Source organism: Larus michahellis, chromosome 2, assembly GCF_964199755.1.
Source record: "Larus michahellis chromosome 2, bLarMic1.1, whole genome shotgun sequence".
Classification (NCBI taxonomy): domain Eukaryota; kingdom Metazoa; phylum Chordata; class Aves; order Charadriiformes; family Laridae; genus Larus; species Larus michahellis.
Window position 1 is genome coordinate 96,977,921 of NC_133897.1, and position 12,063 is coordinate 96,989,983.

The window sequence follows — 12,063 nt, forward strand, 5'->3', positions numbered from 1 at the left end:
TGCATTAATGTGGAGTGGGGACAGCACGCTTCCCCAGCACACTATTTCATAGATGAACATAGCAATAAGTGAAAATTTCCCTAGCTCCCCCTCTTAAAAAGTAGTGATTTTTTTTACTTCAGGAGCCAGGCCCTGAGCCGTGCCCTTTCTGCCTGTAGGACTCTGCGTTGGGATGCTGCCAGCATCTTGTCCCGCAAAATTTTAGGCAGCAGAGGAGGATGCTCCTCCTCTTTGAATCCAGTAGGGTTTACGTTTCTTCTCTGACATTACATTGCATGGTAAATTGGCAATATTCATTTTCTCTTTTGCCTAGGTGAATTATCACAACATTCAAATGTGAATGCAGTATATCTTTGTGAAGCGACCGGTTTTGGTTTACGGACAAAATGATAGCTGATCTGAGAATCATTAGAATTTAAATCTCTCTTAATAGGGATGTTGTAGAGTGACAGAGCAGAGAGGGAAGCTCTTCCTCAGCATCAGCCGCTGGAGCTCCGTGTGAGCGCAGTCCCCTCCTGTAAGCCCGTAGGCAAAGCTTAGCAGGAAGATTCTGGTGGCTATGGCCAGCATCCTGGCTGCTCTGACCTCTAGGCTGGATTATCACAATTTTTGAATTTTGGAAAGTTTTGTCAGTACGGAATGTAATTGCAGGCTCACCCGGTAACATATCATGTGGAGAGAACAGGCTGGGGAACCCCATAGTTCCTTATTTAAAGAAATTAATGTTATAAAATGTGCAATGTTTAACTGTGTAACAGAAATAGGAGAGAATTGTACAGCCTAGGATTAAATATGGGAACGCTCAAGCAATCAGAAACAATGGGATAGCTTATGAAAGGAAAGGAAAAAAAACATAAAAATGAAGTTCTCCTTGGTGGAAATCTCATAGACGAGCATCTTGTTGTAATTCCTTGGAAAGACAGTGCTCTGCACAGCTGTTGGCCACGTAAAAGAGGAATATGTATGTGCATATCCAAATGTGAATATTCAGTTACTAATCCAGTTTTCCCAAATACTTGGAATGGAGCTTTCAGCAGTATTTGTTAGCTTAAAAAAAAAAAAATCCCCTTGAAAAACTGTGTTCCAAAACCTTGATTCTTATTAGGAAACAAAACAACTTTCTTGTGGCACAAAAATAATCATGCTTTCGTTAAAGTTTTCAAACATATGGCCCGCAGAAATAGCAGGCTTCAGGAAGATTTATCTTTAACAGTATGTAAGCAATTTATCTTTGCACGTGGAAGCTGCACATCAGATAAGATGCATTCTCACAAAGTGCCATTCATTGGAAAAAAGTCTTCAATCTCAACCTTCAGATAAGACCTCACAAAACTGCATTAGAGAATGTATCAAATGGTTCAGAGACAGGGGAATGGGTAGGAAAGATGGGAATCCCGCCTATACTTCTGATTCTGCTAGTAACACGTGAACAACTTGTATAGACTGCTTGATCACAGGGTTTGTGGGGTCTTTTTAACAGCTAGGCTGAGGTGAAAGTATGATTCGTACATTTTGTCAACCATGTAGGCAAGCTTTACACTCACCAGTTCAAATATATTTAATGTCTTTTTCATTATACATTGGACAAAAAAGAGCTCTGTTACAAAGCAACATACATTATCTCATTTTTTCTTCCTTGTGAGATGCCTAAAGAGAGAAAGAGACATGATCTATTGCAAGTCTGTGAATGAAAACGTAAAATATAGTTATCTGACGAGGCCAACAGTATCTTTTCATAAAGACTTTAAGTAGCCAGCCTTTGTGTCACTGCACAATCTTTATGGTTGCAGGAGCTTAGCAGGAAGCTTAGAGAGCTTTGCCTGTGTTTTGCTGCTTTTCTCATCAGTGCCTTAATGCCTGCTGATTAAGGGGTCATAAATCTTTGCGATATTAGCAGTGGAGTCCATTTCCATAGCAAATGACAACCTTTCCCTGCCTCCTTTTAACTGTTATCACACACATAGCGGCAGCTACTTGTACATATCATTGTCACACAGACCATATATTCCCTACAATGAATGCTTTCTTCCTGGAAACCTGAACCTCTTACCACTGCTAGAGAGTAGCCTTTACTCTTGAGGTCACCTAACTTGGCAAGTCAGTGAGTTAATGGGTCTGAAAAGATTATCCTAGACCAAAATTGATGTAAACATTCTCCTTTCGATGTAGAACGTATGGGCTTGGATGCCTTTCATCTTTCTGTGCACATTCCAGATGTTTGCTTCTTTCCTCTCATCGTATATACATGATGGGATAGATAATGTACTGAGTTCAGATTTATGTCTAGAGCATGATGTGTTTGTACTCTGCTTCATTACGCCTTCTTTTTCCCTTTTATTTGGGAAAGGAGAAGTACCTTAAAAGCCTTTTTTTAATTCAGGTTTGATTTGTTTATTCAGTGCTTTCCAAAAGTGGTCTGGTTAGAGTCCCTCATGCCCTTCATTTCCTCTGCTGTTCTCCAGTAATATATCTCCTTTCAGTCAAGGATGAGACTATGCTCTAGTGGTTTACTCCTTTGGCTGCTGTGAAAAAGTTCCATAAGAGAGATCTCACATTTTGCTTTGGGAAGGTTGTTGGGGTGACTTTTTTTGGGTTTGTGTTGGGGTTTTTTATTTGGGTTTTTTTTTCGTGTGTGTGGTGTGTTTTGTTTTTTTTTTTTAATAATATAAAAAGTCAACAACATAAATCAGATCTTTAGCATGAGGTATTTTGAGAATTAAGTGCTAATTTTTCCCCAGGTGATACTCTAATACGCAGTCACTATTGAAGATTATGGGGAACATCTTAAAGTTATAATGAGTATTTCAGTTTTTATCTTTCACTGAATGTCGAACAGCCCTTAATAGCTATGCGCTGTTAAAAATTTTAGTTAGTTTTTGGGTTTGACCTGAAGGTCTCTGAAGTTGAACTACTGTTAGCTCTTTCACATAGGGAATATTTTTTTTGTATCATCCAATAGTCTTTTATTTCTCCCAAATGGGCATGTTATGTCTATTAATAAAAGTCAGAATCCGTAGACCAGTTATTCCTTTTTCCTGTTTTTCCAGTCTTGCTTATTTGACTGTGAGTCAATCCAGAATGATTTATTTCTGTCCCCCCCCCCCCCCCCCCCCCCCCCGCCCCTCAACTGAAGGATGATGCAAACACGCTTGGTGCAAAATCAAAATGTCTACTCAAGTATCAACAAAAAGTATTTAAAGAACAGGGAAATGTGCTCTGACCTAGGACACCATTACCATCTGAAAAAATAATGGAGGTTATTTCATTCAGTAGTTTATATTATCATATATCTTGTTTCTCTTAAATTAGACAATGGCATTGTCCAATAAAAGATGCATCTACTTGTCATCATGTTTGTAGAAAAAATGTTTTGGAGGATGTTTTGCCCACAGCTTTCTTGATTCTGCACTATGCTACCAATTTCTGTTAGTTTGTCTAAATTCTGAATACTCCTGTCCTTTCAGTATCTTGCCCTTGCCTCCCACCACTGCCCACTCTGGGTAGGGGAAATTTGGCACCTTCTCTCTTTAGTAGCAGGGAGTTTTTAACCATTGGCCTTGGCATAGAGAGTAACTTGCTTTCTAGGCATGCAAAGTCCTTATGAGTTACCATGGAGTGTGGCCTTAGTTTAACTGAACCCTGAATATACTTTACTTTAAGCTTAGCTGACAAGTTCCAGGGATATGTTCCTCTCTTGAGTTTTAGGAGAAACGAGATTCAAAATTCTTGAAGAACAAGAGATTATTCAAGTTTCTTTGAGTTAAAAACACCATATACAAAAGGATGTTGAAACATTCAAGGCCAGGCCTGATGAGGCTCTGAGCAACCTGATCTAGTTGAAGATGTCCCTGCTCATTGCAGGGGGGTTGGACTAGATGACCTTTAAAGGTCCCTTCCAACCCAACACATTCTGTGATTCTATGTATGGGAGGAATTAGTTGCCTGACTCCTAGGGGTGGCCAGGGAGGAGACTCCTCTGGGGTCCCTGTGTGTGTTTCTGGAGGTGGTCCTCCATCTTGCAAGGTGAGCTTGAATGTTGCCTGCTGTCCATGGTGATTTGGATCTGTGTATTGCATGCATGCATTTTATTTATGTATGTATTTGTAGTTGCTTGATTTTAAATCAAGTACCCCAAGTTTGGGGGAATGAACTTGAGATGTGGCTTTGATCATCAGAAAGCATTTTATCTCCGGTGTTTATCTTTTTGTTCCAGGACTCTAGTTTTTGTAAAATGTTGTTCTGGAAGTTCACCATGTGAATTTTGCATCACTTGCTGTACAACTTAACTTGAGATAAATTGCTTCAGAATTAAGAGTTCAGTCCTCTGACTGGTGGCATTTGGGAAGGGATTTGCCAGAGGCCCCTACTCGGGATGGGACAGACAGAGGTCCATGTGCCCTGGCTGACCATGCCCCTCCCTAGGCCCCCATCCCATGCTCTTTAGGTTGTCAGCTTGGCCAAACATACAGCAACCTCAGTGCCAGCCAAAGGTCCCCTGCTGTAAAGATGTCCTTAGGTACTCAATGTAAACAGCAGTCTTAATTCTTCAGTTCTCTTCTGGAATGGCAAAGGGAAGTCCCTGGTGGGCTGCTGTGGGGGGGGATTTGTGCATGCACCTTTAAAACAGAGGAAATCACGATGTAATTAGTGCTGTCTGTATTAACAGTATATTGTCAGTGTACTCTTTCTTACTCTACTGTTAATCTCACGGTTTTTCGAGTATGGCAAATGGATAGAGGAAATTTGTCGTCTTCATAAGATCGTGTGCTTGCATCTGCAGTTCCCTGGTCTGACGTGGGCGTTGTAAACTTCCTAGCTCTTCAGAAAACATTATTTATGCTTTTATCTATCTACAGAAAAAAGTAACACCAAAAATAAAACACCGTGACTAAGAAGTAAATAAATTTTTTAGCTCAAGTGTTCCCAGTGAATTCAGAAATCTCTCTCAACAAAACTATTTACTGTCTGGATCTTGGCTTCTCAGGGAAAGCTGAAATTTGTATCTAATTCACTGTTGTGTATGAAAACATATATTAAAAATACTCAAAGAAAGGAACTCGGCAACTATGATTGTCCACAGAGCAGTTATTGTCCATTAATATTTCAGACTGGTTTTGTGCCTAATTTGTATGGCTAATTCATTAAGTGCTGTTCGATCAAGATTTTAGTAGCCACCAGTTTTCAAGTTTTGCTGCCTGCACTTAAAATACTAAAACTGGTATTATGCTAAGGTATAGAGATGGCCTTCTCTTGTTTCTCCTGACACTTTAAGGCTTTAAGGATGTCTGTTTATGTGATATGATGAGATTATAGTGTCAGGAATAATGTTTGCAAGCCTTTAATGAAAAAATCAAAAGTCATATTTTACTGATTTTAATCTTCCATAGTTGACTTAGGGGTAAAAGCTTGTTTTTTCTTACTTTGCATTGGTGTATTTAATTCTGATTTTAAAATTCAGAATTCTGCTTCTGATTTCTATATAACAACTTCCATATCAACTTGCTCACATCATCTCAAGCCTAAAGTCAATGTTGCAGGCATGCATTTGGTTTTGCATTATGATATATCCTGTTTCTTTGTCTTTCAATATTCTAACACAGCTTTTCCTTTCTCCTGTGGCAGGATGACAAGGACTTGGTTCATGAATTTGTTGTCGCTGAAGGTCTGACTTGCTTAATCAAAGTGGGAGCAGAGGCCGACCAGAATTATCAGAACTACATCCTGAGAGGTAAAGGAAATGCATCTAAAAGTTGTTTTTTATTGCTCTGAAGCTCTCATAGATCTGCTGCAACTTGCCATGTTAAGTGTCTTGGAACATGTTTCTCAGTTTGGTCCCGATTCTTACATGTTATGCAGGAAAATTAAGGGGTGATTAATACTGATTGGAAAATTCAGATATTGATATTCTCTCCATTGCCCAGCTTTTCTTGTAGGCGGTACTGAAAATCTGTAGTTCTAAGAAAGAAAAGGGTGTTCTAAAGCTTTCACTGGATAATTGTAAATGTCAAAGGGCACAAAGCAAAATAACTTCTTGGAGTGTGATTGGTAGCTATGGAATAAACAGTGAGATGGTCGTATCTTAAAGTCAGTTGGCTAGTAATTTTTAGCTATCTGATATTTTGGAGTTAAACAGGTATCAGAAGTTTACATTCTGTTCTTTGCACTTAAGAGATAACTGTGAAAGGCAGGGTTTGGAGAGTGATGCGGAAAAGGTGTGTTACTGCATCAGAAAGCTTATTTATTGTATTGTGGCCCAAATGAATGTGTGCGATTTTCATCTAGCCAGGAAACTCAGGCTGCAAATTCGGTGAGTTCCTTCAGTATTTTGAGGGTTTATGACTGAGGGGAGAAGAGTCACACCAAGGGATCTTTGCTGCTGGATGATTTCATAGTAAATAGAGAGCGCTAATGAATGCATAGTTGTGGTGGATTGCTCATTTGAATTTTCTTAGACTGACGTATATAGCTGTCTTTATAAAAATGTCACTTTGATGTATTTAGCTGCCAAAACGCAAACTGCAAGTTGGGAAGTAAAACGAATACAAAAGTAAGGAGAAGGATTTTGTTAGAACGAGAAACGTTAAGTTATAGAAAGCAAGGGTGCAAATAGTAAGTGTGGCTTCATGCAAAGAACTTGAAGATTAGACTGCACAAATACCAGCTTTTGGGGGGTATAAAAGAAACCAAACCAGTACCATAGAATTATGTTCTATGTCAGTAGTTGTGCTGTGATGTAACTGTACTTGAATAGAATCATAGAATCATTAGGGTTGGAAGAGACCTTAAAGATCGTCTAGTTCCAAACCCCCTGCCATGGGCAGGGACACCTCCCACTAGATCAGGTTGCTCAGAGCCCCATCCAGCCTGGCCTTAAAAACTTCCAGGGATGGGGCTTCCACCACCTCTCTGGGCAACCTGTTCCAGTGTCTCACCACCCTCATGGTGAAGAACTTCTTCCTAACGTCCAGTCTGAATCAACCCATGTCTAGTTTTAATCCATTCCCTCTAGTCCTACCATTACCTGACATCCTAAGAAGTCCCTCACCAGCTTTCTTGTAGGCCCCCTTAAGATACCAGTCGGCCACTATAAGGTCTCCTCGGAGCCTTCTTTTCTCCAGACTGAACAACCCCAACTCTCTCAGTCTGTCCTCATAGGAGAGGTGCTCCAGCCCTCTGAGCATCCTCGTGGCCCTTCTCTGGACATGTTCCAGCACGTCCATATCTTTCTTGTAGTAGGGGCTCCAGAATTGGACGCAGTACTCCAGGTGGGGTCTCATGAGAGTGGAGCAGAGGGGTAGAATCCCCTCCCTCGACCTGCTGGCCACACTTCTCCTGATGCAGCCCAGGATACGATTGGCTTTCTGGGCTGTTAGTGCACACTGACGGCTCATGTTGAGCCTCTCGTCCACCAGCACCCCCAAGTCCTTTTCTTCAGGGCTGCTCTCAAGCCAGTCACTGCCCAGCCTAGATCAGTGCTTGGGATTGCCCTGACCCAGATGAAGGACCTTGCACTTGGTCTTGTTGAACTTCATGAGGTTGGCATGGGCCCACCTTTCCAGCCTGCCAAGGTCCCTCTGGATGGCATCCCTTCCCTCCAGCGTGTCACCCATCCAATAGGGACTTGCATGTATTTAAAAGTAGAGGACTGTTAACCACAATGAAACTAGACAAGAGCACAGAATCATGTGAAAGAGAAAAGGCTTTCTTTACAGCTGGAAGAAAAAGTTTCTAGGAGAAAAGGGACAGAGATGCTCTCAGAAAATTCAGACTGGAAGCAAAATAAAGGTGCTATATCGGACAGTCTGGCCTTCAGTCTGGGGGCTTACTCCTTTCCTCTGAAGTCAGAGATTTCCCACTGAATTCAATGAATGATTAGTGCCAGTGTGCCTTCATGCCAATGTCCATGGCATCATACTTAAAGAAGCTGCAAATTCATCTTGTTGCATTGCTATTAACAAGTGATCACAGCTTCTTCAAAATAAATATCAAACAAACAAAACAACAACAAAAACTAACCATGTAGAAGCATGTCATAAAGCCAAAAACCTTATTTTAAGAAGATGCTTTTAAAGATTGGTACCTTCTGAATTCAGGGGTTTTTTTACTGTATTTTGCTGGTGCGTGAAGCTGAAGTTTCTCTCTGAGTAGTATGTCCTAGCATCTTTTATAGCAACGTGATTTGTCTGTGTGATGTGAGGTTTATTTCAGAAACTAAATTAGTCTTGATTGTCTTTCAGGAAGTTCAAAGCTTGTAACTACTCCGAGATTATGTCAGCTGGTTAGCAGTTCCAGGAGCCCGCGCATACTTTCTGAATAGGTCTGCATGTGCAATGAGATAAAGATAGGCTTGGAAGTAAAGTGTAGCCAGACAATCTTATCCAAATACATTGAGGAGGGTGCTGAAAAGAAACATTAAATACGTCATGTAAGAGTGTTTTTCTGGTATGTTATTTTTGGAATAGCGATTGGTTGGATTTTTTTTGTGACGGTCATGTGTATTATTGCAGTGCTGCATTTTACTAAACCTGGAGATACATCACAGTTAACACTGAGGTGGTCCCATAAGCTTTAAACTCAGTGTTAAATTATGGAGATTAAAAATAAATAAATAAAAAGTCATCTTTGTCTAGAATTTTTATGCCTTACTGTTGTGGTGTCCTTGTTCTGCAGATCCTTTTGGAGAGGAGTGTATCCTCCTTATTTCCACTGCATTTAACTTGAATCATAAAGGATGGGATTTCTCTTTGGTTGCACATTCTGGCCGCATTTCTCCATCACCATTGGTGTAATTCACCATTTTCCTCTTTGATCCTAACCCAGCCTGCAGGGCTAGTGACAGTAAATGGCAGCCTTAGGCACGGCTTTACCTCCTCCTCCCCCAGGGGTGTCATGCATGTGGGGTTCCCCGTCATCTTGACTGAGCAGTTTCCGAGTGTCTCCTGTGAACTTGTTTGCCTGCACTCTTCAAGAAACAGGCTAGGACGACCTAGGAGGAAAAATAAGTTGGAAATATATGTACACGTAAGAGTTGTAGGTGGTTCAGTGCGTTCCCAGGTACACGTTATTTCTTGAGTATATTGCTTTCCTTTTTCCAAAGGTCTGCGTTGTTTCACTCTAAAGTTTCCTGGTTGTGAATTTCTACTTAGCAGTTCTGACTTGGTTCTAGCCAGACCGAGCTGCCAAAAATATGACTAAATATGAGTCACAGAAATTTTAGTTACTTTAAAGGGCAAGAGAAGATAAGTGTGGCTTTTACATACAGTGCTGAGAAATCCAGACAGTTTATTGTCTAGTGCTAAGGAATGACTGTTTCTGCTTGGGTCCCCAGAACTAGGGTTGTTTGACAATATCTTTCTCAAAGTGTTCCTTTTGTCAGTGGCCCTAAACCAACAGTAGCCAGGGCTTCTGTCTGGAGTTTTCTGCTGAAATACTAGTTCAGAAAACAGCTTCTGTTCCTTCGTACTTATTAGTTCTTCACCCTAAATTTATTCTTTGACATTACATTCAATTATTGTGGAGATGGAAAGAAACTGTGTTTTGAGGGATTTTTTTTTGCCACAGGAACAGGCTTGCTTTTCTTTTTTTTTTTTCTTGCTTTTTCTTTCTTTTTTCCCCTTTCGTGACATTATCCCCAAGAATGATGAACTTCACTCATACCACTGAAGTTAAAACTTCCTTTCCTAGATACAAGATTGCAGTATGGTAGGTGTTGCCTAAAAATTAAAAAAAAAATGGAAATGAGTGAAAGATGAAAAGGTCCACAATTTATGAGGATTAAAATAAAGCTTATTGTCATTTTGAAGATTCCTTGTGATTTTGAAATCTTCTGTTTCTTGCACAGAACGAGAAAGCAACATATGAAATGCAATCAATGGCTGAGCACAGACCAATTAAGTAATTGGTAGAATTATGGCTGTCTTCATGTTTTCTGTTAATTTAGCCAGTGCTGTTGGGAAGGTGAGAAAGAAAAGCAGCTTGTGTAGACAACGGGTGAATTGTTTAAAAAATATACTAAATAAGTGAGGTATGGGAGTTCAGGGGTGAGTCCTCTGACACCGTGATGTGAGAGGCTCTGCCTTGTGGGATCCTGTCCCATCTGTCCCTCACATCCAATGAGGAGGTTGTCAATAGGCCATCCAGCCTTTTTTGCAGAGCATATGTGGGAACCTGGATCCCTGACTGCCTGCTTGTGGATTCAAATCGGTATTTAGTGGTGTCTGTAATTAGATGAAAGCTAGAGTTAGTTCTTGAGGTCTAAAAGCACAAGCCAGGTGTCCAGTCCAAGCAGGAAGAGGCCTTGACCTTGTTATGGTGCAACACTTCAAAGAACTAAGGCTGAGGAAAAAATGGGACATCAATCTGTGCTCGTACTAGACCATGTTTGAATCAATTTCAGCTTTTGGATGCAGCTCTGATTTAGTGAGAGCTGTGTGCTTATATGGGGAATAAGAACTAGGGTTTAAAGTCTGGATGAGAGATGGTTTTAATTTTGTTTGGTGGTTTTGGATTTTTATTTATTTATTTTTTTTTAGACGAAGAAATAAAGGAAAACAAGTGCTTGGAAAGAGCCTAAGAGTTATGATTTGAGGCAATATTTGTGCTTTAAGTTAACCCCTCTCCCCCAAAACCTTTATTATAATCTATAATTAAAGATACATAGAATAATAGAATCATTTAGGTTGGAAAAGACCCTTAAGATCATCGAGTCCAAACATTAACCTAGTACTGCCAAGACCACCACTAAACCATGTCCCTAAGCACCATGTCTACATGTCTTTTAAATACCTCCGGGGACATTGTAGCCAAAACTTCAATAATGTATACTTAATTCAATAATCTGGGCATAAGACTAGGTTGCAGTAGAATCAGTTGTGGGTTTTTCAGTCACAGGCTCACTAAACTTCTGATAAAGTCGTGTTGGTCTCTACAAATATTGGTGCAAGCACAGAAGATGAAGGCGATGGTTCTGGGTGAGGGATCTGACATACTCTGAGGGATGATGACATATCATTTAAGAGGATTAAAGGTTCATATACAAAGTCAACAGCACCCTCAGTCTGATAGAACAGCAGCTTTATTGTTATGCCTTACATTTTTTTTCCTTAGAAATATTAAATGTGTTTTGTTTGGAATTGCATTTGTACAAGCATGCTTTTATCTTTGTGCAGATAGAATGAGTATATAAGAGTGCTTTTATTTTATTTTCTCTCTTTGTTTTGCAAGGCCTTTCAGGATTTTTAAATAATTTTAGGGGGGACTTTTACCAGAAAAGTCTTATGTGAGTCCTAAAATGTAAATAAGAAATAACTAAGTATCTTAAAACACTGAAGTCATGTGTAAAAAAAACAAACAAACAAAAAAAAAAACTCCAAGGCACATTCTGATCTTTGCTACATGTTTAAATTATGCAGGGATCCATTAAAACAATTCCCTTCAAGCTTGATATCTGCAATTTGCACAGTTGTGCACTGCCAGTGATAGAGAAGTTCCCAAGAGGAGCAGTGACTTCCTGAAGTACAAGAGTAGGAATTGAGGAGCCTGAAACTTTCCGATCCCACCCTGGGGCATGAGGATGGGCAAACCTTTTGATTCCTTACCTTTCCAGTCGGTAAATGGGAGGGATGGATGGAGGGAAAGGATGTAGCCATGTATGGGTAGTTACCCTTTTAGTAATCTCTGCTTCCTACTGCAGCAAGGTAATTCTAAATCTGCATTTTGCATGTGCTTTTAATTAATCAGTATAGTGTAGCTGACAACAACAAAAAGTGGAAAGTAATTGCAGTAAGAGCTATTGGTTGTAAAGCAGAAAGTGATTTTGCTGTTCGAATTAGGAGACACCAAGCTGTTTGACAGGGCGGTTGAACATGCAGGGTCAGTCAGAATCACCAATGAATGCCCAGACAGGGGATGGGGTTTTCTAAACCAAGAGGCGAACGGCTCAATCACAGACATGTACCAAAGCCACCAACGGTTAGGTCTATTTATAAAGTCAGAGGCATGCAATCCCACCTGCACGCCAGCTTTAGAACGAAGGGATGTGCTGTTTATTCTGGGAAATCAGAT

General features: G+C 40.2%; 1 protein-coding gene across 11 annotated transcripts in view; it reads left to right on the forward strand.

Moving 5' to 3' along the window:
* FHOD3 (formin homology 2 domain containing 3) overlaps positions 1 to 12,063 on the forward strand; it is a 399,793-nt gene that overhangs the window by 193,442 nt on the left and 194,288 nt on the right. For all 11 annotated transcript variants that reach the window (XM_074576320.1, XM_074576316.1, XM_074576317.1 and 8 more), the window contains exon 5: positions 5,623 to 5,728. In XM_074576320.1, the coding sequence (XP_074432421.1) occupies positions 5,623 to 5,728 (106 nt within the window). The remainder of the gene's footprint in view (positions 1 to 5,622; positions 5,729 to 12,063) is intronic.